Genomic DNA, 27,646 nt, shown 5'->3' with positions numbered 1-27,646 from the left:
AAAGTGTCCTTATAAAGTCCTTCTCTTCCGTTTGCCACATGGGAAAAGCCACCCCCCACCCCAAACTACATAGCTTGCATTCTTCAAATGTGCTTCCCCCCCTCTAGAGCTTTAACTCTTTAAGCTACTGCAATCTCTTACTCATAGGCATGCTCAAACTGATTGCTGTTTTAACTCAAACATCAAAAGCCGTTTTATACTGACATGTGTAAACTGGATTATGTGAGTCTCCACTGCCAGATAGTCTGGGATCGGATCCTGGCATAGAGGGCAGTGTGGAAGGGTCCTCCATTGACAGCTCCTCTTCTCCTGTCTCAGGTGCGTCTTGGCAGGGGCTCCTCCTTCTCCGCCGAGGCCCCGCCCTTTCCGGGTGACCAACCGTGAGCGCTCAGTGCGCAAAGGAATAGTGGCCGAGAGCCTGAGGGACCTCCAGGAGAAGGTGAGCCTGGGAGGGAAGGAGGGAGGGAGGCCATTCAAGGGCTGGGCCACCCCCAGGTCCCGCCTCTAAAGGCCATTTTGTCTCCTCAGGTGCGTCACACCTGGGCCCTTGCCGGGGAAGCCCACCTCGTCTTGGAGGAGGATGGCACCAGTGTAGAGACGGAGGAGTTCTTCCAGACGCTGGAGGAAGGAGCGGTGCTCATGGCCCTGGCCAAAGGGCAGGAATGGCGACCGGAGAAGGTGGGTGGCCATTGCCTCCTCTGAAGAGGGGACTACACCTTTAAGCAAGGAGGCCACAGACCATCTGCCGGGTCTCCATGAGCCTAGAGGAGTATTCTCTCACTCCCTTGAGATCCTCCCACTCAATCTGATGGCCACCTAGAGAAGTCTTCTAGCTAGGAATCTTTTGGTTCTCCAGTTTAACCCCATGGTCGCCTACCAATGCCAATGGGGATGTTCTCTCTAGGACATCTCTGTCCTTTTCAACTCGATGGTTTTGCTTCCTTTTCTGTCTCAGACGCCTGGCTACCGGCTTGCTCTTTCCCAGAAGCCCCGGCACCGGATTGACGTGGCCCGGCTGACCTTTGACCTCTACAAGACCAACCCTCAGGACCTCATTGGCTGCTTGAACATCAAGACGACACTCTACGGGACATACAGTATGTCCTATGACATGCAATGCTACGGGGCCAAGAGGATGATGAGGTCAGTCAACCAAAAAGAAAAGGCCCTCTCTAGACATTTTATTGATTTTCCAGAGTGAATCTATGGCATGCTTCCAGTGGAAGGTGACTAGAGAGTCAGCCGGAGGACCGAGGAAATGCCTAGAGATGCAATTCTCTAGGATGCTGTCATTAAAAGTCAAGTAAGAGGTCTTAGAAAATGTCCAGAGATGCTTTTCTGTAGGAAATTGACTTAGAAAAGCTAGACTTGTGCTCTCTCTAGGCATTTTGAGGGTCCTCCAGCACAACTCTGTTGTCAACCATTTTCCCTATTACTATATATTTTATAGTATATAAATTATTACTGTATATTTCATAGTATATAAATATATTTGATTGTTATATTTATATATGTATTCCAACTGTGGTATTATTACACTTAGGGCGATTACAGCGATACTTCTTATTCTGTTTACATGTGCATCCGTGCAGATTACGATAATTTACGGTTATTACATTGCTATTGCAGTGGCTGTGTTAAGTATTACACTTCAGACGGTTACATCTGTTCAATTTGTTATACTTTGGTTGTTGTCTTCGGGATGTATGTTATTCTCTTGCTACCTTTGTGATGATTGCTATGATTGATATATTGCGTATGCTATTTCTGCCTGTTATATTTGTTCTATCGTTCTGTTGCTACAATGACTGTGTTTCGATTCAACTCACCTGGCCCAGATCATGTTGGGGTCACTAGAAATTTGTTTGAAGAAAGCAGACTAATAGTAGATTATGATTTTAAGAAAGTTTACTGCTAGCCAAGAGTATGATGACAGCCTAGCTCCTGCTGGAAAAATCAACTCTCACGCTCAAATCAGGTGTGCCGGCTTGATATAAACTTTTTCTGACATGCGCACACTAAACAAAGCTTACATTTTTGCTTTCCAAAATCACACGTTATTTGCAATAGGTAGAAATATTATTGAGTAAGCAGAGTTACATTCTGTTGCTATTTTAACAAGTACTCTATTGTCCATTGTAGTTCAGAGCGATGAAACAGAATATAGGAATGGGATAAGACCCAGGGAAACAGAGGAGTTTCACTTCTTTCTGTTCCAATTTATTTTATGTATTTATTTCGTACATTTCTACCCCACCCTTCTCCCCATAAGGGGACTCAGTCCGGCCTCACATAAGCATCAAATGATGCTAACAACATCTACACAGTAAAATTACAATTAAACAGTAAAATCATTTTAAAAACATTATACAAAATCATCAAGCGCCTTATCAGTTAGATGAACACTGTGTCCTTCAAAGAGAGAGACTGTTAAAAACTGCCTTAGAGACATTAGAATCATAGAGTTGGAAGAGACCTCGTGAGCCATCCCATCCAGTTCCCCAATCCTAATGTCAAGTTGCTCTTGACATTAGGATTTTTGGGTGCTTTTAAATTTCAGCATTATTTTGAGACCCTTTGGGCCTCCTTTTCTCTGGGAATTTCTAGATGTAATTAATAATTCAAAGCAGTTCCCCCTTAATCTATATAAATAAAAATGTAATGTTCGTGTGTGGGATTAACGTAACTCAAAACCCACTGGACGAATTGACATAAAATGTGGACACAATACACTTATCAGGCCAACGAGTGACCATCACTCATAAAAACACTGGAAAACGCAGCAGAAGAGACTTAAAAAGCCAAAAACCCAAAAATTACATTACAACGCATGCACAACTCCCCCCCCCCCCCCCACACACACACACACACACATATATATATATATATATATATATATATATATATATACACACACACACACGCAAACACACATATACACAAATATATACACACACATACACACAAAACACATATACACAGACTGGACCACAGCAACGCGTGGCAGGGAACAGCTAGTATTTATATATTATTTAATTATTTATTATTATTACGATGTTATTATCCCCAGCCTGGTCCAGCAATAGGTAGTTTGTTACTTATGGGAGCATGGTCCATAGTGAAGGTGATCATCTCTCCCTCTCTCTGTCTCCTTTGCAATGCAGGGAAGCTCTCCGCTGGGCGCTGTTCACCATGCAGGCCACTGGCCACGTTTTGCTGGGCACTTCCTGTTATGTGAAACAATTGCTGGATGCCACAGAGGAGGAGAAAGCAGAGGAGGAGGTGGCGCTGCGCTGCCCATCACTTCGGAGGATGCTCCTGTGATAATTCACCAGTTTGATGGCCATAGCTTGATTGATCAGCTCTTGGGGCACACCATAGCAGGCCTGCTGTTTTACTTGCAGTTACGTTTTACAGCTATTTTACTCCATGCTACACAGATGACGTGGTTTGTGGTTCCCCCAAAGGTTGTTTGCCTGCAGTTTCACTCAATTCTACATGGATGATGGGATTTGTAGTTTCCCCCCAAAAGCCTGCCATTTTACTCAATGATACATTGATGATAAAGTTTCTAGTCCCACAAAGGCCTGCAGTTTTACTCAGTGCTACATGGATAATGGGATTTCTAGTTTTCCCTCAAAGGTCTTTCACCCCCGCACTTTAACTCAATGCTACACAGATAATGGGATTTGTAGTTCCCCAATGGTCTGCAGTTTCACTCAATGCTATATGGATGGTGGGGTTTGTTGTTTTCCCCAAAGGCCTGCACTTTTACTCAATGCTACATGGATGATGGGATTTGTAGTTCCCCCAAAAGCCTGTCGTTTTACTCAAGGATACATGGGTGATAGGGTTTTTAGTTCTCTCTAAGGTCTGCAGTTTGACTCAATGCTATAGGGATAATGGGGTTTGTAGTTTTTCCCAAGTCTTGAGGACTACAAATCCCATCATCCTTGTAGCATGGAGTTATAGTGTTGGAAAAGAGCTTTGAAGATGATGGCCTAAAAATGGAAGTTGCTCTTGACTTTCTAGGTTCTTGACCAGGTATGGGCCAACTTGGGCCCTTCCTCCAGGTGTTTTGGACTGCAACCCCCACAATTCCTAATAGCCGGTAGGAATTGTGGCCCAAGTTGGCCCAGGCCTGCACAGTAGGGATCCATGGATTTGTTAGGATTCCCATGCCTGCCTGTATTTGGAACTGTGAATGTCTTGTAAATATCTGTATCTATACATATGAATAAAAGTCCAATTTGTTAAACCATGTTGTGTTTTGATATTATTATTTTACTCCTTCCTCAAAGTGGCGAATGTTGTTAAAGCTGGCCTTGCTTTAAATATTCCTGGACTATTTTCCCAATTGAAACCAGAAATGAGGCAAAATGTAACAATGCTAATACATTATATACAATATTAATATATACTACAACTTATGATATAGTACAATATATAATACTAATAGTATAATATACTGGTAGTGTATGATATATATTGTGGTATAATAATATAGTACAATATAATATATAATAATAAAATAATTATATATTACATGTAATATTACAAATAATATTGTAGTGTAGTACAATATAGTAATATATAATACTAATGTGCTATGCTAATAATATATATATATAATAGAATCTTGATCATATTATAATACAATATAATACTAATACAATATAATACTAATATTGTTATATATGCACATAATATTGATAATATTTTAGTGTAATACAGTATACTAAGAATACAATCTAACAGTTTTCCCAACCTTTCTTATGCCGCGACCCCTTAATACAGTTCTTCATGTTGTTGTTATTATTATTATTATTATTATTATTAACTTTATTTGTACCCCGCTAGCATCTCCCGAAGGACTCGATGCAGCTTACAAAGGCCAAGGCCTCAAAACACAACATAACAATATAACACCTAAAGCAAATTAAAAACAGTTAAAGCAGCATTTTCGTTGCTACTTTATAACTAATTTTGCTACTGTTATGAGTCATAATGTAAACATCTGATATGTAGGATGCATTTTCACTTGAACTTTGCCTTCAACTTCTCTCTGAAATCCAACCATCTTTCAGGGGCTGGAAATCCTCCAGATTCCAATGGTCTGGACCCAATTAGAGGCGTTCTGGACCAATTGGATCAACTGAATGGCTTTCTCTGGTCAAGTTTTCAACTAATAAGTTGAAAACCAAAGCTTTGGCCATCACCCCTTCCCCAGTCTCTCCCTTTTCTCTACACCTGACAAAATAGGTCCTCTCTAGACATTTCCTAAGTTCTCCATCACAACTCTATGGTATTCCTGCGCCAGAGGTGGCCCTAGGTAATTTTCAACAGTAAGCAAACAGTATTTTGCCCCCAACCAATCACTGATATATATTTTCTGTTCATCGTGGGAGTTCTGTGTGCCATATTTGGTTCAATTCCATCATTGGTGGAGTTCAGAATGCTCTTTGATTGTAGGTGAACTATACATCCTAGTAACTACAACTCGCATATGTCAGGGTCTATTTTCCCCCAAGAGCGCCCCTGGGCAAAATTAATTATACTGCAAATGCTTACTTTGCATAATGGGTTGAGCCGCCCCTGTCCTGCGCAGGAAGCCCCACATTTCAGTTATTATCTCTGGTTTTGATTCATTTCAGACCAACTATGTCTCCTCTAGGCATTTTCTAGGTCCTCTAACACAGGACTATGGTATTATTGGGCTCAGAAGTCCTTCATTTCGATAAGACTATTGTCTATCATTTCATTTACCAATTTTCTTGGCCCTCCAGCATGACTCTGTTATCCCTGCACAGGAAGTCACAGAATCATAGAGTTGGAGACACGACAAGACATCTAAGATCATTATTATCCCAACTTCATTTACCCATGTCTCATCCAATATGTTCCTCTCTAAACATTTTCTAGGTCTTCCAATGCAACTCCAAGGTATTCCCATGCAGAAGGTCCCTCATTTCAATAGGATTGGTATTACCCATAGTTTCCTTTACCCATGTCCAGTCCACCATGTCCCCTCTAGGCATTTTAATCTCCCAGTTTTGAGATAACAAGGGGGGAGCGAGGAGATGAGGGGAGCAAGAAGATGAGGGAAGTCAGATGAGGGAAGTGAGGAGACAAGGGAACTTCACCATTAACAAGGTAAAAAAGGGATCAGAAGGGATTTGTGGCAGCTTTGGCTTGTAGCCCGCAGCTGGAAAATGTGGTGAAACCCCCTTACACAATATTCTGAACGGGGAAGCCTGAGCTCGACAAGGTATTGTATGTAACACAGAGACATCCTTTACTTTATATACTATACTTTAATGATCAAAATATACCAGAAAAATTCAGGGAAGAAAAAGGTGTCCTCAGTTCAATCTCTTGGCAGACACCCACCTGACTGTCAGTTTTACAAAACGGGCCTTTTCTGTGTTATTTTATTTTCTCTGGTCTTCACTAATTCACAGAAAAGTCAAATGAGATGTTTGATTGGGGAGGGGGGGATGCATGGCCTGTTTTAAAAAGACCCCCCCCCCCAAAAAAACCCCAAGTTTCTGGATTTTGTTAATAACACAATTTAGAAAAATAAACAAGGTTTATTTGGGGGAAATATTGTGCATTGAGGGCATTGCTTTACAAAAGGGATCGCAGTTTTCCTGAACATTGCTTTCTCAAGGAAAGAATGATGGATCAGGGGTGCTGTGACGCAAAAATGTGATAGCCGTTTTCTCACATTTCGCCTACTCGCCTTCCCAAATTGCGTCTTTGTTTCCCTGAATTTGGCCTTGTCTTCCCAAATTTTGATTCCTCACCTTGCCGAATTTCATCCTCATCTCCCTGGATTTTCCCTCGTCTTTCTGAATTTCAGCTCCGCATCTTCCCAAATTTGGCCTTGTTTTCCAAATTTTGCCTGCGTATCTTACCAAATTTCATCTCATCTTCCCAGATTTTGCCTCCTTGTCTTCCTGAATTTAATCTCGGTTTCCCAAATTTCGATTCGTCTTCTCGAATATTGCCTTTTTGTCTTCCTGAATTTTAATTCGTCTTTTCGAATATTTCCTACTTGTCTTCCCGAATTTTGATACCTTGTCTTAATGGATACAATTTTCTCATCATCTTAAATTTGACCTTCTCACCGTCCTGAATTTTACTTCCTCGTCTTCCACCTTCTCAATCATTTCTTTCTTTCTTTATAAAACACCAATTTCCTGGAACAAGAATTGGGAATCAGAAATGGAGAATGGTTTTCTTAACAAACTGAACGCCAACCTGGAACAAAAATGGGTTCTGTATTATAGAGGGTTTATCCAGTTCAAAAGGAGAAGGCACTGAACGGTTGGGGATGATCGTGCGACGCCATAATTGCGTTGTGCTTGAAATGTAATCAGATTGTCTCTTCTTCTTGACAAGAAAAAGCCGTCGATAGGTCCACTACTATTCATTGTTGTAATTTCCTTCTGCTGCATCACTGATATTTGAAATAATGTCACAATTGTAAAAGAGAAAATAAGAAATTGCTATTTTTTGTACAGCAGTTTCTTTCTGCTAAAATAGCAAGATTGAAAAAGGAGAATAACACAATGGCAAAATAGCAAAAAATTTGCTATTCTACGACTATGTCTTCTAAGATAGTTTCGTTCTGCTGCAATACTGATATCGCAAGCGGAGGAAAATTACAATAATAATGCAATTAGAAAATGACCAAATAAGTAACTTCACCAAAAGCACCAATTGCATTGGAGTGTGAGAAAACAATTTGTCGCAACAACAACATATTTCCATTTCCTTGAACAAGCTGGTGCAATAAAGTCCAAATAAACAGGGATAAAATACAACAAAGTTCATGGAGGAGGAATAATTCTTCACATTTCCCCAAAACAAGGGAGAGGACTTAAAGAGGAACAATTCGTACAAATATATATAGATATATATATATAATATTCCCTCCCAAAAGAAGAGAGAAATAGGAAAAACGGTGGCAAAAAACGGAGCGCCGTCATCATGCGTTATTACAAAGGTTAACAAACAGTACAAAAAGGAGGTAAAAGGAAAGACGGCGGCTTTGTTTCCGGCATTGGGTTAGTTAACGACTCTTCCGGCTTGTTTGCTTTAGAGTTCCTCGAAGAAAGCCACTCGGGACTTTGTGCTCTGCAAGGTGAGCTGTGGGGAGAAAAAGGAAGGAGAAAAAAACACAGAGAAATTCAATGTGATTTCAGACTGATCTCTGTGAAGTGAATCCAGAATAGCGCAACATTCCCAAGAAAAGCGAACGCGGAATTGCGTAACGGTCCCTTGGAAAAAAACAAAGCGAAGGCAGTTGAGCAACACCTCTTTGCTGTCCTTTGCCTTTCCTACTCAAGGGAAAAAAATGGACTCACTCGCAGGAGGGAGGCAAGAAAAACCTCACTGAGCCATACAGGAATCCAATGGAATCCAATGGGTCTTGGGGCCATCTAGTCCAACTCCTTTCAGCCATATAGGAATACAAGGCATTCTAATGGGTTTAGGTTCCAGGATGGGATCCCTAAGAGTCATCTAGATAATCCCTTTCAGCCATATAGGAACACAATGGAATCCAATGGATCTCAGGATCATCTAGACCAACTCCATACAGCCATACAGGAATACAATGCAATCCAATGGGTTTTGGGGCCATCTAGTCCATCCCCATTGGGCCACATAGGAATATAATGGGATCCATGGGTTTAGGTTCAAGAGGGGATCCCAAAGGGCCATCTAAACCAACACCTTTCAGCCGTACAGGAATACAGTAGGATCCAATGGGCCTTGGTTCCAAGAAGGGACCCTCAAGGGACATGTAGGCCAAGCCCTTTCGGCCATACAGGAATACAATGGGTTTAGGTTCAAAGAGGGGACCCCTAAGCATCATCTAGACCAGTGGCTCTCAGCCTGTGGTTCCCCAAGTGTTTTGTTCTACAACTCCCAGAAATCCCAGACAGTTTACCAAATGTTAGGATTTCTGGGAGTTGAAGGCCGAAAAATCTAGGGATCCACAGGTTAAGAACCGCTGGTCTAGACCAGGGGTCCTCAAATTTTTTAAACAGAGGGCCAGGTCATAGTTCCTTAAACTGTTGGAGGGTCGGAATATATATATATATATATATATATATATATATATATATATACCATGAATGAATTCCTATGCACACTGCACATATCTTATTTGTAGTGCAAAAAACACTTAAAATAATACAATAATTAAAATAAAGAACAATTTTAACAATTATAAACTTATTGGTATTTTAATGGGAAGTGTGGGCCTGCCTTTGGCTGATGAGAAAGGGTGTTGTTGTTGTGTGCTTTCAAGTCCTTTCAGATTTAGGTTGACCTTGAGTGAGGGCCGGGTAAATGATATTGGAGGGCCGTATCTGGCCCCCGGGCCTTAGTTTGAGGACCCCTGCTCTAGACCAACTCCATTGAGCCATACAGGAATATAATGGGATCCAATGGGACTTGGGCCATCCAGTCTAATCCCATTGGGCCATACAGGAATGAATGCATTCTAACACAACTTTAGCGCAAGGAGATGGAGGTCAGAGAGTTGTCATTTCCCAAGGTCTTTGGAGTCCTGGAGAGCTGTAGTTTCCCAAGGTCTTTGGAATTCTCTACATACAAGAGACACCTACATGTAGAACGGATGCCATTTGACACCACTTTGCTCAATGCAATGGAGTCCTGGAAGTTGTCATTTCCCAAGGTCTTTGGAATCCTGGGGAAGGAGACTCCCATTTTCCCTTTGATCAATGGTGCAGGTTCCAAGGGTGCAAATGCTTGGCAGGCAAGCTCATGCAGAGGTTAGTGGCCCATTGTTCCCCCACCACCATCACCAGACAAACACAAAAGCACTGGCTTTGGACTGACCTACAACTCGGGCGCCTCAAATGCAGATGGGTCTTCTGCCCTGGGCTTGAGGCTAAACCGGCAAAACAAACAGAAGAGGGCCTCCATTTCAATAGGGTTGGCTATCGTTTCTCTAAAATCATGCCCCCTCTAGGCATTTTCTAGGTCCTCCAGGGTGACTCCGTGATATTCCTGTGCAGGAAGTCCATCTCAATAGGGTTGGCTTTTATCCTCAGCGTTGTTTGCCCACTTCTAACCAAATACGAGGGGGAGATCATTTTTGCCGAGTGGGAGAACTCAATTGTGGAGAATGCAGGTGCCATTAAACAACATCTCCCAGCATCCTATCAAAGGGCGTGGATTCTGGGAGTGGGGGTCTGATAGCACAAGGAACTGAGCACTAACAAGGCCAAATCCACTAAGTCCCAGAAAAAAAATATGGCATACTTGGTGACAAACTCCAGAATCTCTGGACGATTAAGTGTGATATAGTACTATAGCGTACGAGTCAGAGCCCTAGATGTCCACCATTTTCACCTACAGTTCTCTATACCATTTTAACAACACTATTCCACCTTAATTGTCATGAAAACATCCCAATGATTCTGGGATTTATAGTTCAAGGAAGAGCAGAGAGCTTCCATTAATCCCGTATCGCACTACAGCGCTACAGTGTACGAGTAAGAGCCTTGGATGTTCATCATTTTCAGTGTTTCTATACTGTTATAGATGTATTATTCCTCATCAACTATCATGCCTCTTCAACTCCATTGAACTACAAACTCCATGGTCATTAAATGGTAATTAAAGTGGTATATAGCGTTATAGCAGTGTGGTGTGATAAATGTATGGGTCGGAGCCTTGGATGTCCAACATTTTAAATCACAACGTTCTCAACATTTTTTACAGTGAAAATGCTATAATCCTTCATTAACTATCAGGACTCTTGGGGCTCACTGGACTACAAATCCCATGGTAATAAAATGGTAATTAAAGTGGGATATAGCGCTATAGCATTGTGGCGTCATATGTGTATGAGTCAGACCCTTGGATGTCCATCATTTTCAATGTTTCTATACTGTTATAAAGGAATTATTCCCCATCAACTATCATGGCTCTTCCACCCCTCCACTACAAATCCCATGGTCATTAAATGGTAGTTAAAGTGGTATACTGTGCTATAGCATTGTGGCATGATAAGTGTGAGTCAGAGTCTTGGATGTCCATCATTTTGAGTGTTTCTGTACTGTTATAGAGGGATTATTTCTCATTATCCATCAGGGCTCTTGGGGCTCACAGGATTACAAGTCCTATGGTCATTAAAGTGGGACATAGTGCTATAGGATTATGGCGTGATAAGTCTATGAATCACATTCTTGGAATCCGCCAAACACCGGGCTTGAAGAGCAATGTAGAACGACTCCCTCAAGTAGATACTCTGGAATATGATCCCATTGGTAGGAGACTCATGGGTCACAGAGTCCAATGCCTTCCCACCCAACCCAGTTGTTGCATCTCAGCAACAGGGCAGCCTTTTCCCATACCTTCTTGATAGTGTTGTGCTTGCTGTTGCCCCGGTCGTTGCTCTCGTTGTGCAAGATATCCATCGCTGTCTCTCGCTCCTTCAACTTCAACGCCTCAATTTCCGTCTTCAGCTCGTTCAGTTGTTCTTGGAGGTGCTTGCTTTTCTCCATGTATTCAACCCTAGGAACAAAGAGAGAGACCGTCATTCGTCGCTTTGTTTTGCCGACTCTGCAGAAACATACACATTTCTGTATAATTATCCCTGAAGTGCTGCCTGGAGATTGAAACTGATACGATTGCATTGACCTGGGCTGATGACTGACACAATCCTGATCTACAATTCGGAAGCTGGGGAACATCCAAAGCTACAGAAACTGAATATTATATGGGCCCCGGGGACCAATCAGGAATGCCCTTGTATAACGAAATCCATTCCATGAGATGAGAGAGTGGTGGCGAGACGAGAGAGAGAACAACTCACTTCTCTTTCTCAATTTCCATGGACAATCTCTTCATATCCGTATCTTTGAAGTCGAAGGAAAGGCTCTCGCTGATGAGTCCATAAGAGGGCAAATCGGCAGGAAGTGCGGCGGCGGGACTCACATTCATGGCCTGCTAAAAACCAAAAAACCTCAGTAAGCTTCATATTTCTGACACATGCTCGTTTCTCTCACACAGAAACATCAATCAGCTGCTCTTGTACAGATGCTTAATTTGCTATTTTGGGGATAGTTTTCACAGCTCTTAACCTGGAAACTATAGGCGCCTATGCCAAGTCCCTAATGAGCCGGGCTTTCGTCGCCGGCGGGGTGCTCGAAAATAAAATTTTCTGATATGAGATTAGAACTTTCTGGTGGGGTTTCCTGAGTCTCTAATTTCTCATTATAAAAACAGAGCTCTACACGGTGAATGAAAGGCCTTCCCTCTGTCCCGACTGCCACTGCCTTTGCCTCCATGGGAGAGGGCAGTGGCAGTTGGGATATAAAATCCCAGAAAGAGACAAAGCATCCTCCTCCCTTCCTGACTGCCATTGCCCAGGCCTCCGTGGGAAAGAAGAAAAGGTTTGGGGACAGAAAAAGACCCTCCTTCCATCTCGACTGCCACTGCCTTTACCTTGATCGGAGAGAAGAAGCCCCAAAATAGACAAAAGACCCTCCTTCTATACCAGCTGCCACTGTCCTGGCCTTCATGGTAAAGAATAAGAAGTTTGGAGACAGACAAAAGACTTTTCTCCATCCTGACTGCCACTGCCCCAACTTCAGAGGGAGAAAGGCCCCAAAATAGACAAAAGTCCCTCCTCACTTCTTGACTGCCACTGCCCTGGCCTCTGTGGCAGAGAAGAGGTTCAGAGACAGGCAAAAGGCCTTCCTTCCATCTGACTGCCCAGTCCCCAAAGGGAGAAGAAACCTCAAAATAGGCAGAAGACCATCCTCCTTTCCTGACTGCCACTGTCCTGGACTCATGGGAGAGAACAAGGGGTTTGGAGACAGACAAAGGGCCTTCCTTCCATCCTGACTGCCACTGCCAGAACCCCAAAGCGAGAGAAGACATGGATTAGAAACTGAGAACGGCCACTTCCCTGGCTTGGGAGGAACAAAGCTACCATATTGAGACTTCTTACTGTGTAGGAGGACTTGTTGGTGATTTCCAGGAGCTTCTGCTTGGCTCGTCGCTCTGAGTCTCGTGCTTCTTGCAAGTCCTGCTTGAGCTGGTCGGCTTCCTTTGCCCTGCACACAGCATCCACACAAACAAGGGAGGGTTAAATCTTTATTAACTCTTAATTAAGTTGCCGGCAGTACAACCGCCCCTTCCCCCCCAATACTAGGTGCAGTGGTGCTCTGTGATGTCACTGGGAAAGAAGGAGGACATGTGTATGAGAAGGGATGAAGGAAGGAAAGAGGCAGAAATAGAGCCCTGTTGCAGTGGAGATATTGTGAAGGAGCCCTTCTCAGAGCTGGAGAAACAGGAAAGTAGCCCTTCTTCTCAGAGTTAAAGAAGGGGAAAAGTAGGCCTTCTTTTCAGAGCTGAAGAAAGTAGGCCTACTTTCAGAGCAGGAGAAGGGGAAAAGTAGGCCCTTTTCTCAGCTGGAGAATTGACAAAATAGGCCTTCTTCGAGATGGAGAAGGGGAAAGTCAGCCTTCTCCTCAGAGCAGGAGAGGGTATTACTGTATCCCTTTATGATAGTTCAGTTGATTTCAGCTTCCTAAATCTAGTGCTGGATCTAAATCTAGGGGTTTTAGCACAGACTTGTAGTTTTCGCAAGGCCCCGAATGCAAATGCAGGCACTCTTCTGACCTCCGCTCAGACTCCTCCGCCATCTTGAGCGCCAACATCTCGGCCTCCAGGACTTTTTGCTCCATCAGTCGCTTCTCTTCCTCTGTCCGAATGGCCGTGGCCTTGATCCGCTGCATCTCCTGCTCTGCTTCAGCCGCCTTCTGGGCCAGGAGCTTTGCCTCCTCTTCGGTGATCTGGGCCTTTTCAGCCAACAGGTCTGCTGTTTCCTCTGAGCGCATCTAGGAAAGCAAAACAATCCCCTCCAGAAAACGGCTCAGCACTTCCTAGCTATAAACATTCACCACAATCGGCTTACATTTCTACAGGCAAGGACAGAAGACAATTTCATTCCATAAACCCGTACAGACTGAATTACAAAATAACATCAAATCCCTGCAAGAAGGAAACTTGCTTCTCAAGATGTCAAGAGACTTACTAAGGCTTCATTAGCCATAGTCGCCTCTTCTTTTAATTGCAACAGCCGCCGCTCCAACTCATCTCGGGTTCGTTCGGCCTCTTCCCGCATTTGTTTCTCTCGTGCCAAACGCTGCCGTTCCATCTGCAGAAGAAAAGGTGGGAGAGAATCAAGATGGCCACTCTCGACATAGGGTTCAGGATACCATCCTTGAACATCTTTCAAGATGGACCTTCTAGGTTCGCACATGTCTTCTTGCTTTGAAAACGAAGAACTTTCTGCGCAATAATCCAATAGAGTTGCACTACGGGACCCAGAAAATGTCTAGAGGGGACATACTTTGCTGGGAATTGATAAATAATAAATGTTGGAGGACCCAGAAAATGCCTAGAGAGGACATATTTCACCGGAAGTGGATAAATGAAACCCCTGATAATAGAAAAAAGAAAACAACAACTGAGATCTCAGATAACATCGAAACTAAGGACTTCCTGAGCAGGAATATTATGGAGTCACCCTGGAGGACATAGAAAATGCCTAGAGATGACCTATTTAATCAGTCGTGGACAAATAAAATCGTGGATAAAAGCGAACTCTAGTGGAATGAAGAACTTCCTGCGCAAGAGTACCATAGAGTCATGTTGGAGGACCTAGAAAATGGCTAGAGAGGACATAGCCTTTTGGACATGGAAAAATGACACCCTGGATAACAGTTTGCTAACCTGCTTGGGGCCTGGATAACCCTGGATAACAGTTTGCTAACCTGCTTGCGGGCCTTCTCCTCCCGAGCCTGAGCTTTCATCTGCTGTACCTCCAAGGAGTCCGCTTTCCTCCTCCTCATGAACAAGTCATGGTTCCCGATGCAGAGCTGGAGGATCTGTCCCAAGAGAAGAGAGAGACAAAGAGAAGAAATGGCATCCTTCCCAATCCAAGATTGTGTTGCCTCCATTTTCTGTGCCTTGGTACATACCAGCTTATTGACCCGGAGCTTGGAGGAGTTGAACTTGAAGACATCAATCTTTTTATCCAGGGGCTTAATGGTGAACTGGAGGAGAAGAAAAACATACATATATATGGAGAATGGAGAAAGCCAGGCCTTCTTCTAAGAGCTGGGAAAAAGAGAAAGTAAACCTCAGAACTGGGGAAGGGGGAAAACAGGTTGGCAGCAGTCCCAGTGAGATATTGTGAGGCTGGAGAAAGGAGAAAACCGGCCTTCTTCTCAGAGCTGGAGAAGGGGGAAAGCAGGTGGCCAGCATAGAGATCCCATAGAGATCTTGTGAGGCAGGTCATCTCCAGCCTAGAGAAGGGAGAAAGTAAGCCTTCTTCTCAGAGCAGGAGAAGGGAGAAAGAAGCCTTCTCAGTACTGGGGAAAAGAGAAAGTTGACCTCAGAGCTAGAGAAGGGGGAAAGCAAGGCCTATTTCTCAGAGTGGGAGAATGGTCAAAGTTGAAGAAGGGGGGAAGTAGGCCTTTTTCTCAAAACCGAATAAGGTGAAAGTTGGCCTTGTTCTCAGAGCTGGAGAAGGAGGAAAGCAGGCCTTCTCGAAGCTAGCCGCAGGCAAGATGTGGTGGTATGGCAATCATAATGGGTCGTGGTTCCAATAAATCCCTGTCAAAAAGGGATTCCTGCCTACCTCTTTATCGCTGTAGGAGACGTTGCGGATCTCATTCCACGGGAAGGAGATTTTGGGCGTCAGCTTGTTTTCGGGGTCATAGATATGGAGACCCAAGGCGTCCACTCCCAACAGCAGCTCGGTTCCTTTCTTATTCTACGGGGAAAAGAAGAGGGGAAAAAATATGTTCCCCATAAAATCATTTCCTGCAGAACTGGGTCAGGGCAAAATGGACTGCAAAGGAGAATACGGTCATGCAACTGACCCGCTTTCCTTCAGTGCAAAATGTAGAGGTGGGGGGACCCTTCCCCAACACTCATTGGACGCTCCTTGGAAGTAGGGGGATCTCTACCCTACCTACTATCCAACCCTCTTTCCAGAGAAGTAGGGAGATTCCTATTTGATCATCTTTCCAGAGAAGTAGGTGGACCCCTATTCCACCAACACTCTGGAGCAGTAGGGGGACCCTTACCCAACCATCTTTGAACACTCAAGGGAAAGTTGGGGGACGCTTCTCCAACCATCATTGGACGCTCGGGGCCAAACTGGAGAGCCTTACCCGAATTGCAAAATAGTTGACGCCGTACATCTCGAGGTCCTGGGCGATCTTGAGGTACTCCATTTCTGCCTCATCCCTGCAACAGAAACAAGGATCTCGACTCTCTACTCAACTAGTCTCCTTCTATCAAGGTTTATCCTAAAACACACCCAAATATCCAAAATGGTGGCCATTCCTCGATCTCACCTGGCTCTTCCTCGATGTTGACCGTACCAAGCGGTGATCCTTTCCTCCCACATTTCTGGGGTCATCTGGTATAAGTTTATTACCTGGAAGGAGGACCCCAAAACTAAGACATTTAGCTCACCTGGAGGGTTCTCCCAGTATAGACCAGTGCAGTCTACTGGTCAGAACTAGGCCAAACTGGAAACACAAAGTCCTTACCCGTTTTGGAAGCAGTTCCTCCTGAGCAAGAAAGCCACGTTTGTGGACACTGGGATCGTAGTCTCCATACTGCAGAGACAAAAAAAAAAGAATCCTAACATAAGCCAACAATTATGCAAATCAGAAGATCTCTCTCACAGGCTTTATGGACTCCAAAAAATCCAGAAGGACTTAATTTCATTCAAATTAACTGTGGGCGCCATCGGATCCCCTACATACGATTTGGCAACATTTCTGGCTGCATAACTACAAACCCATATTGGACTTACTACACACTACATTAAGGAGAAAAGCAGCAATCTTAAACTCAACCCCAACGACAAATGGATCAGCTTTGATGTAGTTTTTCCATTCGCAATGGTCTGGTCATAGCAGATTTTTTACATTGAACACTTTGAGGAGCAAGCCCTAGAAACAGCACCAAAAAAGTCCACTGTATGGTTCCAATATGGGGATGACACATTCATCATTTGGAGCCACGGAGATGAACAACTAAACACCCAATTTGCCATGAAAAAAGAAATTGAAGGAAAAATACAATTTCTAGATGTCCTAGTCACCTGCAAACCAAACGAACAATTGGGCCACATCGCATACAGAAATCATGTCTTAGATATATGTATGTGTTGTAATTCAGCCATTGATTGTGCCTACTGTCAATGAGGAAGTGGATCATGAGATTTCTGAGCCTGCGAGCCAGAATGAGATTTTAAGTCCTGAAATTGAGCCTTCTGTGTCTTCTGCAGTTAGTGAAGGCGAAGGTCACATCATTCAGAGGATGAACCGCCAGGTGGAGAGGATAATGAGCTTATAGATAGGAGACTTAGTTTCGCAAACTCTGAGCTGATTCACAGACTCAACAAAGATTGTTAGAGAATGCAAGCAATCAGTGTGTGTGTGTGTCAACTGCAAAATCAAGTGCATGAAGCCGATTGGTCAGGCAATGCACGGGGTGATGCCTGAGCCTGGAACTTTTGGATACTGTTGCATTTTGCAGGATTGAGCTATGCAGGTGTTCAGAGAGAAGTCAGAGAGAAGAGAGAAGCAGAGAGAGACAGAATGATTTGCTTCTTGGCTGCTGAAAGAAGGTTTCTTCGTATGGACAAGGAAATATCATTTTAAATCTCTATGAAAGGGCATTTAGTGAGTTGATGCAACTGATCGTATTGTACATATGTTGTTCTGAATTAAGAAGAGTAAACTACTTGTTCTTTACTGTTCACCTGCATGGCATATTTTCTTTCCCTGGCAAGGCAGTGTGTGGGCTGATCCAACAGGAACTACACGTGGTTTATTTTGCATTACGCCCCAAAGGTCACAGCACTTGTGAGAGAAAAAGCCATTATCAGTTTGCCAGGGAAAATTGAGCGATTTCATGGCTCTATTAGAGAGACCAAAGGGATTTTTCAGCAGACTGGTCAACATTGGAGTTTGAAGCAATATCTCTTACCGAGTCCTAGTCAAGCCTGCTACGGGAATTCTAGTTTCATGTTTGCAGTTGTTCATGTTCCATGCTTCCAAGTTTAAAGGATTTAGAATTTTGTGCATTGAATTTAATGCTGCCTTGTATATCCTGATTCTTTTGCATTCCTGATTTTTCATGCAACCATTTTACCTTGAATCTTATAGACTCATACATTTGGATGTTTTTACTATTTTTGCTGAACTGCTTTTTATATATTTTTAAATAAACTGCTTTGCTGATTTACATTGGACTGGAGTGTAGTGGTTAAGTACAGAGATGTTTCCTGTCCTGGAATACAACAGTATGTAGGTAAAGGTAAAGGTTGTCCCCTGACATTAAGTCCAGTCATGTCTGACTCTGGGGTGTGGTGCTCATCTCCATTTCTAAGCCGAAGAGCCCGCGTTGTCCGTAGACACCTCCAAGGTCATGTGGCCAGCATGACTGCATGGAGCACCGTTACCTTCCCATCGGAACGGTACCTATTGATCTACTCACATTTGCATGTGAGTAGTATGTACGTATCGTAAATTAAGACAGACCATAGTAATGATACTAAGAGTCATAATAACTGCAATGTCTTGGAACTTAATGTAATATAGAGCTGGGCAAACAGAGGTTTATGAGACCTTGCTTTTGGACCCTCAATCCTCCAACTTTGGAAAGGCAGCCAACAGACAACCACAGACGGACATGCCAAAGCCGGGGCTTCGTTTATTTAAAGTACTTCTATTCCGCCCTTCTCACCACAAAGGGGACTCAAGGTGGATCACAGAACACAAATACAGCAAACTTTCAATGCCAATTATACAATGACAAGATAGACAAAAGATAGAGGTATATTTTGGCTTTTTCTCATAATTCAGCATCTTTTGGAGGCTGTGCTGTCACTTCATCTCCTTTCTAAAGAGCTTTCTTTGTAAACTTTCCTCCGAAATGCCATGCCTAAAATACCTCCCCACTTAATGTGGTCCCTATTCATCTACTCACACTGCTGTTTTCAATCCGCTAGGTGGGCAGCAGGGCTTCACCAGTTGGACGGCAGCCCAGTGTGCCTCTCTCAGAGCAGCACTGTGCAATTTTCTTGCAAAAATATTGAAACTTGGCTCATTGCCAAGTAGTAAATGACCTCCTTCACCCCACAAAGCTTAATATTTTCTGTCATGAAATCCAGAACACTGCTATTGTCTTTTTTCATAGGCCTGTGGTTTTCTTGCACTTTATACATTACTAGCATATCTACTGATGTTTCCAAGGTGTCATTGGGACATCTGCCTGCCTACATTATCCCTTCTCCAGCTTTGAGAAGAAAATCTACTTCATCCCTTCACCAGCTCCGAGAAGAAGGCCTAATTCCTCCCCTCTCCAGCTCTGAAAGTGGGTCTACTTTCCTGCTTCTCCAACTTTGAGAAGGCCTACTTCCTCCCTTCTCCAGCTCTGAGAGTGGGCCTACTTTTCCCTTCTCCAGCTCTGAGAAGAACTCAGGGCAGCTTACAACCAGCAACAATTTGATGCCAACATATACAACAAAACAATATAACACTAGTTAAACATTAATTAACACATTAAATTATTTATTTATTTATTATTTATTTGATGCATTTATTAACCGCCATTCTCAGCCCTTTAGGGCGACTCATGGCGGTGTACACACATGTAAAGACAATTTACAAGAAGCAATTACAACAACATATAAACTACATAACAATTACAAAACTACACTAAAAATCCGCTTCGTCTCATAGTAGAATCATAACCAATCTCATATTCCTTGTTCCATTCCAGTCATCTTTACCACATTGTTATAGCACTTAAATAAATGCCTTCTCGAACAGCCATGTCTTGAGGCTTTTTCGGAAGGACATGAGGGAGGGCGCCTGTCTGATGTCTGCAGGGAGAGTGTTCCACAGCCGGGGGGCCACCACCGAGAAGGCCCTCTCCCTCGTCCCCGCCAGACGTGCCTGTGAGGCAGGCGGGATCGAGAGAAGGGCCTCCCCAGACGATCTCAAGGTCCTCGTGGGCTCGTAGGCCAAGATGCGGTCCGAAAGGTATTTTGGGCCGGAACCGTTTAGGGCTTTGTAGGCCAAAACCAGCACCTTAAATTGGGTCCGGTAGCAAATCGGCAGCCAATGGAGCTGGGACAACAAGGGCATTGTATGCTCCCTGCCACCCGCTCCAGTTAGCAACATGGCTGCCGCGCGCTGAACCAGCTGAAGCTTCCGGGCCGTCTTCAAGGGCAGCCCCACGTAGAGAGCGTTGCAGTAGTCAAGGCGGGATGTGACCAGAGCGTGTACCACCGTGGCCAAGTCAGACTTATAAAATTCAATGATAAAATATCCATTTAAAAATTACTTCCTCCCTTCTCAAACTTTGAGAAGGCCTACTTCCTCCCTTCTCCTGCTCTGAGAGTGGGCCTACTTTCTCCCTTCTCCAGCTCTGAGAAGAAGGCCTACTTCCGCCCTTCTCCAGCTCTAAGGAGGCCTACTTTCTCCCTTCTCCAGCTCTGAGACTTACTTTTTCCCTTCTCCAACTTTGAGAAGAAGGCCTACTTCCTCCCCTTTCCAGTTCTGAAAGTGGAGTTACCTCACAATTTCTCCATGACAACATCGCTTGTTCATCCCTTCCTGCCTTCCCCTCATATACATCTCACCTTTCTTTCTTTCCAAATTCATAAATCCTAATTTGACACCACAGCACTTGGAATGTCAAAGAAACAAAAACTAAGGTCTAGTATGGATCAAAAGTGGAAGAAAAAGAGAATTCAGATGATAATTTCGAGCTTACCTTGGCTTGAACTGCGTAAGAAGCGAGAAGGACGGAAGCTTCAGGAGGACAGTAGATCTTCTCGTCTAAAATCTGCTTCTTGACCTGCAAGAAGAACAAGAAGTCTACCTTTCATGTGCCGGATTTAACAGGGACAGCTTTGGACTACAACTCCCAGCCTTCCCAGAATCCTAAAGTTGGAAGCAACCCTCCAAGGTTCAGCTAGTCAACCACATTCCATCATTCCTGAAAGATGCCCACCTGAGCTCTGTTTGGAGATCTCCAAAGATGGAGACTGTCATTCTCTACGTACCTGAAGAAAGAATAAGTGTTGCGTGATTTCCTGGACCAGTTCCTCCTCTGCATTCTCTGGGTAAAACTTGGCCAGGAAGTGGAACGTGACTGGCTCCTCCTTCGGGACATCGTGGTCCAAGACCTGCAAAATTGGCATGGATTCACAGTATTTCATAGATCTTCAGTCTCTCTCCTGTCTCAAATATCATATTTGACATAAGTACCCAATAAATGAGACACGAAGCTGGAGAGAGACTGAGGATCCGTGCAACGTTCAGCAGTGTAACTCTCTGCCCCGGAGTGTGGTGGAGGCTCCTTCTTTGGAAGCTTTTAAACAGAGGTTGCATGGCCATCTGTCAGGGGTGTTTTGAATGCAATATTCCTGCTTCTTGGCAGAATGGGGTTGGACTGGATGGCCCATGAGGTCTCTTCCAACTCTTTGATTCTATGATTCTATGAGGACTCATGCTATTTGATTCTCACCATTTCATAGATCCTCAATCCCTCTCCTGTCTGAAATACTGTATCATATTTGACATAAGTAACGAATGGATGAGACATGAGGCTAGAGAGAGACTGAGGATTCGTGAAACAGTCGGACATGAGGATTCATGCTATTCGATTCTCACCATTTCATAGATCCTCAATCCCTCTCCTGTCTGAAATACTGTATCATATTTGACATAAGTAACGAATGGATGAGACATGAGGCTAGAGAGAGACTGAGGATTCGTGAAACAGTCGGACATGAGGATTCATGCTATTCGATTCTCACCATTTCATAGATCCTCAATCCCTCTCCTGTCTGAAATACTGTATCATATTTGACATAACAAATATAACAAATTAGTGAACAAGATACAAGGTTGGATATATGGGGCTGGAGAGAGGAAATGGTGGGAAATGTGGATTCACACCGAACTCTACACTTGGATTCACACCACTTCATAGATCCCCGTCTCTCCCCATTCTTGAGTATCATATATATACAAGTAACAAACGAACAAGACGTGAAGCTGGAGAGGGACTGGGGATCTATGAACTGGTGAGAAGTGTGGATTCACACTGAACACTACTATTCAGGTCACACCACTCCCCAGTCTCTCTCCGGTCTAGGGTATCACACATGACACAAGACACGAACAAATGAGACAAGAGGCTGGAGAAAGGCTGACGATCCATGGAACAGTAAAATGTAAAGATGCACACTGAGCGTTACAATTCAATTCTCACCATTTCATAGATCCTCAAACTCTTTGCATTTTTGAGGATCATAAATGATACAAGTAACAAACAAACAGACGAGACAGGAAACGAGATAAAGATGTCAGTCTGGAGAGAGACTAAGGATCCTCAGTCTCTCTCTAGCCGCGTGTCTCATTTGTTGGTCTCATACCTGACACAGGTAGTGAATGAACATTCAGATCCATAAAAACAAATGGTCAAGTGCCTCGTCCTTACCTTCTTATCCATTTTGAGCCAAGCCATGGTGTCCTTGATCATGTACTGCAGCCCAAAGAACCATGTCTCGCGGAGCCCCAGTGTTCGGCAGACAAGGTCAAAGAGGTCCTTCCCTTTCCATTTGACCTGCGGCAGAAAACCAAGGGTTAGGAAGTCCTGCTGGAAGACCTAGAACATTCCTAGAGAGGGGTCTAGGGTCATTTCCTGTGGACTCTATGGAAATACCGAGATGAATTTGCAAGCATGTCTCTATGGGAACTTCGGGGAGACACATAGCATACATACCATACACAGGATATTCCGCTAGCTTTATCTTGTTAAGATGCATCTGAACTACATGGATGACCTCCTTATAAATGAGATGACTGTGGGGATGCTATTCCACTGGACAGTGATTAATGATCTTTGTGAAGTGTGATGACACTTCACAAAGATCATTAATCACTGTGTATTAAAAGCACTCACAAGAAGGTAAGGCTCATTCTGCCAAAATGATGCATTAAAAGCACTCATAAATGGCAAACGTGATGACACTTGCCATTTATGAGTGCTTTTAATGCATCATTTTAGCAGAATGAGCCACTTTTGATCTATTAGTAGGCACTCGTTCCTTATTAACAAATGCGTCACAAACCAAAGGCTCTTAATAAGGAGAAATACTCACAATTTGGGGGAAAACACATTTCACAAATGAAATTTTTGGGAAATACTCGCATTTCTGGGATAGAAACTGGATGTTGGATGTTTGTTATACACCAGGTTGAGTGTCCTTTACCCAGAAATCCCTATTGAAATTAAGGATTTCTGGCACAAGAATACCATAGAGTCACAATGGACGGCCTAGAAAATGCCTAGAGAGGATGTACAGTATTTTGAATAAATGAAGCTATGGATAATAGAGGACCCTACTGAAATACTGGACAACCATAGAGGACAAGACTTAGACGTAGACATGGAGGACCTAGAAAATGACTAGAGAGGACATATGATGGGACAGCGCAAAAATGCTACTAGTAAATGCGCCCAAGTATTTTAGAAGATAACAGAGGGGTTTGCGAGTTTCCCTTCCATTTATTCCACCAAAGACTACACAAAAAAAGCCATGTAGCTCCGCCGCACAACACAATTTTAATCTACTTCTGCGGCGCGATGAAGCAATCATGACTTTGAAATGAAAAGCTATTTCTGCTGTCCAAAGAGCCGGCAATATGTGTCTCATCTGAACCAAGGTGGAGTACTGTGGGCCAGACTTTGTGTGGATATGTGAATTGGGGAAATGAAGAAAGGACTTCCTGTGCAGGAATATCACAGAATTGTGCTGGAGGACCAAGAAAATGCCTAGAGGGAGGTGACATATTTAGCCAGAAAGAGACAAATGAAACCACAGATCAGAGCAAAACCTACTGAAATTACTGATAAATGCAAAAATGAAGGATGTCCTGCACAGGAAGACCATAGAGGCGGAATGGAGGACCTAGAAAATGCCTTAAGGGGACATATTCCATTGGACATTGTCCAGATATTGGAGTCGTACTCTATCAGCAATTGCCTTCCCTTTGTTGCTTTGAACAAGATAGGCTCTTTAGGTTTGTTCTTAAGTGGAATTTGTATGTAAGTCAGAACACATCCATTTTTTAAGGGGAACTCCAGCCAAATATACACATATACATATACGTGTGTGTGTGTCTATATATGTGTAAATCTTTATTTATATCCCACCTTTCTCCCCATGGAGACTCAAGGCAGCTAAGATCTATCCAACCTCTCTCTCTCTCTCTCTCTCTCTCTCTCTCTCTATATATATATGGTTTTGCTTTGCAGCACCCCTGTTCTTAACTAGTCAGGTGTTTGTAACATGGAGACTGTCTGGTTTTTGGAGGCTTTTCTGGCCTCAAAGCCCCTTGGAATACTATCACTACCGTAGTCCAAGGGTGCCATTGACACTGCTAGAATACAGTTGAGTGCCACTGTAATGCTACAAGGCCCTGGGAGTTGTAGTTTCCCAAGACCTAGAGTCACCTGCAGGCTGAGAGAGGTGGTATACAAATGTAGCAAATAAATAAATAATAATTTTTTGCAGCCTTGCCCAACGACAAATCCCATAATGCCATTAGGCTTAGGCCATCCTGGAGATTTCTCGCACAAGAACCCTCGTCGTTATTCCAGCCATTTCCTGTACAGAAATTATATATGGCTGCACTATACATCCCAAAAACAAAGGGCTACTCCCAGGATCCTGCAGCACTGAGTCACAGCCGTTCAGATGATGTCCAAGGGCACCCATGCAACAGTGTCCTTGGGCCCTTTCCTGTACAGAACCCAATCCTGGCCCAAGGCCACACTACAAATCCCGGCTCACCTCGCAGTTGAACTCCATCTCGGCCTCCATGGTGACGATGCGGACGGTGAAGGTCTTGGGCTGCTTTCTCTTCAAGGAGCTGAAGCTCATCCGGGAGGCGATGGCGCCGGCCATCTTCAGGGCCTCTGGGAGATCTAGTTGGCCCCACCGGAAAGTCAAGTGCGCCAAGGGGGGGCAGCCAAAGGGCCCCCCAAAAGATCCATTGGAATGGGCAGAGGGTTGAGGCAAAGAAGGCTTTATCCGGCCCTGGACATCTCAAAAGACGGACAAAATGATCAGTGTAGAAGTTGATTGATTGATTGACTGGTTGACTGGCTTAAAGAGATGTTTCGATCTGTAGGTTTTGGGGGAAAAGGCATTATATTCTGAGTAGATGGATTAGACTAATAATTGCTCAGTTGTTGATCAATTGACTGAATGATTTCGGAATATTGGCGGAAGGAGGGGCTACGCTGGATATATTAATTCAAAGAGAGGTTTTTATGGGGGGGGGGGTTCTATTAACCTATGCTTTTTAATGAACAGATGGGATTACTTGAACAATCGACTGATCGATGTATAGATTGATTGATTCATCCATCAATCTACAAATGGATCTATGATTGATTGGATGATTAATTGGCCGGTTGAATGATTTGAAGTGAGGTGCTATTGGAGAAAGAAGAATAGTGTCCTATGGTTTTTAAAGGATGCTTGGGATGATCGCTCAGTTGATCAATCAGTCTCTGAACTGATCAATCAATACATTGATTGATTGATCAATATATCAATTAATCAATTCAGAGACTGATTGATTGGCGGGTTGAATGATTTAAATGGAAGAATTGGAGGAAAGGAGTGTTTCTATTCTCTGATGGTTCTTAAAGAATGGAGGGGACAATTGATCAATTAATCAATTGATCTGACCAATCGATTTATAGGCAGATTGACTGACTGCCGAGTTGTCTGAGTGATTTAGAGGATTTGGGGGAGGGGGAGAGCAAGGTGCTATATTGGTTCTTAACAGCTAGATACAATGATTGATCAATTCATTATTAATCGATCGATCAATCAATTAAGAGTTTGGGGAAATATTAGTAGAGGAAGGGGCTACATTGGATGGTTTGATTGATAAGATGGTTTTGATTGGGAGGGTTTCTATTGTCCTATAATTCTTAACAAAGGGATAAGACAATCGATCGATGCAGGGGCCTTGGTGAAACGAGAGGCTATGTTGGACTGATTGATAGAAAGAGAGGTTATTATTGAGGTTGAGAAAGCTTTCTATAGTCTTTATGGCTCTGAACGGATGGATGGGATTCCTGATCGATCGATCAGTCAGTTGGTTTAGAAGCATTGGTTTATATTGGAGTGACTGATTGAAAGACGAGTTATTATCGTGACAAAGGTTTTAATTTCTTGTTCAATCAGAGGCGGCCCTAGGTAATTTTCAATGGTAAGCAAACAGTATTGTGGCACCCCAGCCAATCACTGATATATATTTTCTGTTTGTCGTGGGAGTTCTGTGTGCCATATTTGGTTCAATTCCATCATTGGTGGAGTGCAGAATGCTCTTTGATTGTAGGTGAACTATACATCCCAGTAACTACAACTTGCATATGTCAAGGTCTATTTTCCCCCAAGAGCGCCCCTGGGAAAATCAACTATACTGCAAATGCTTACTTTGCGTAATGGGTTGAGCCGCCCCTGTGTTCAATGGTTCTCCAGGGATGGGTGGGACAATGGATCAATTAATCGATTGATTGATTAATTGATTGAAAGAGATACTTATTGGGATTTTTTTGGGAGACTTGGGGTAAAGAAGTGTCTTTCTTGTCCTATGAGGGAAATGAATGGGATCATTGATCAATCCGTCCATTAACTGATTAATTGATCAATCCATCAATCAATCAATTGATCAGTCCATCCATTGACTGATTCATCAACTGACTGAAAAAGTGTTTTGTATTGGGAGACCCTTGTCCTATGATTCGTATTGAAGAGTTAGGACAAGGGATCAATCAGTGGATCGATTGGAATAGTTTTAGGGAGGATTGGAAGAGGGAGGAGCCAAACTCTGGCTTGGTTTATTAACAAAGAAAGCTTTATAGGGAAAATGGGGGGAGGGAAGAGTTTCTTTTCCTTCGAGGATATAATAAATATCGATTATCTATTGATTGATTCAAAAAAGGCCACTTATGGGGCATAAACGGCTTTTTTCCAATCTTAAGAGGAGATGAGGGGGAAGGGAGGCCTACGAAAGCCGTTTCCCTCATGTTTTGGGGTAAAAACGGAAGGAAAGGGGGGAAATCAGGGGTGCGGGGGGGTATACGGAACAGCCCCCTGAAAGCGCGGGGGGAGGGAAGGGGGAACAGCCCCCCCGAAGGAAAAGAAATCGGCCCTCACCTCCGCCGCCGGAGCCGGAGCTGCCACTCCTCGTCTCTCCCGCTCCCGATTGGTTGGCATTGGCCACGCCCCCTCAGGAGGCGGGGTTGAGGCCCAACGCTGCCTAGTGGTTGCCTCTCCTCGTCGTTTGCTATTGGTTGTGGAGGGAAAATAGGCCACGCCCCCGAAGAGGCGGAGCGGGCAATTCTTTTCTTTTGGAATCCTATTTTAAGGAGACATAGAGGTGCCTACGAGATGGCTTATGTGTTATACTTCCGGGTGCCGATAGAAAAACGAGGCGCCATTTGCGAGGCGGGAAAA

At 43.6% G+C, this 27,646-nt stretch overlaps 2 protein-coding genes across 8 annotated transcripts in view; one reads left to right on the top strand and one right to left on the bottom strand.

Moving 5' to 3' along the window:
• Positions 1–4,261, top strand: part of CIDEC (cell death inducing DFFA like effector c) — an 81,675-nt gene extending 77,414 nt beyond the window's left edge. For all 3 annotated transcript variants that reach the window (XM_067473334.1, XM_060785275.2, XM_060785274.2), the window contains exons 3-6: positions 319–439; positions 529–678; positions 956–1,143; positions 3,165–4,261. In XM_067473334.1, the coding sequence (XP_067329435.1) occupies positions 319–439; positions 529–678; positions 956–1,143; positions 3,165–3,324 (619 nt within the window). In that variant the 3' untranslated portion in view covers positions 3,325–4,261. The remainder of the gene's footprint in view (positions 1–318; positions 440–528; positions 679–955; positions 1,144–3,164) is intronic.
• Positions 4,262–6,294: 2,033 nt separating this feature from the next.
• NF2 (NF2, moesin-ezrin-radixin like (MERLIN) tumor suppressor) lies at positions 6,295–27,436 on the bottom strand. 5 transcript variants are annotated; one of them, XM_060785279.2, is made up of 18 exons: positions 27,347–27,436; positions 24,962–25,207; positions 22,603–22,728; positions 21,161–21,283; positions 20,869–20,952; positions 16,623–16,691; positions 16,425–16,507; positions 16,239–16,314; positions 15,701–15,835; positions 15,039–15,113; positions 14,832–14,945; positions 14,090–14,212; positions 13,675–13,892; positions 13,001–13,106; positions 11,861–11,994; positions 11,400–11,559; positions 9,877–9,928; positions 6,295–8,154 (listed from the first exon to the last, which is right to left on the bottom strand). In XM_060785279.2, exons 1-17 carry the CDS (start codon positions 27,404–27,406, stop codon positions 9,893–9,895), a joined length of 1,968 nt encoding a protein of 655 aa, XP_060641262.2. In that variant the 5' UTR covers positions 27,407–27,436; the 3' UTR covers positions 6,295–8,154; positions 9,877–9,892. The 5 variants fall into 5 exon arrangements, with proteins under 5 accessions (XP_060641262.2, XP_060641263.2, XP_060641260.2 ...); XM_060785280.2 differs by having other exon boundaries at positions 11,861–11,991; XM_060785277.2 differs by lacking the exon at positions 9,877–9,928.
• Positions 27,437–27,646: the final 210 nt, after the last annotated feature.

The sequence above is a fragment of the Anolis sagrei genome, chromosome X (genome assembly GCF_037176765.1).
Source record: "Anolis sagrei isolate rAnoSag1 chromosome X, rAnoSag1.mat, whole genome shotgun sequence".
Classification (NCBI taxonomy): domain Eukaryota; kingdom Metazoa; phylum Chordata; class Lepidosauria; order Squamata; family Dactyloidae; genus Anolis; species Anolis sagrei.
Note: the sequence above shows the minus strand (reverse complement) of the source record. Positions and strands in the feature narration are given on the sequence as shown.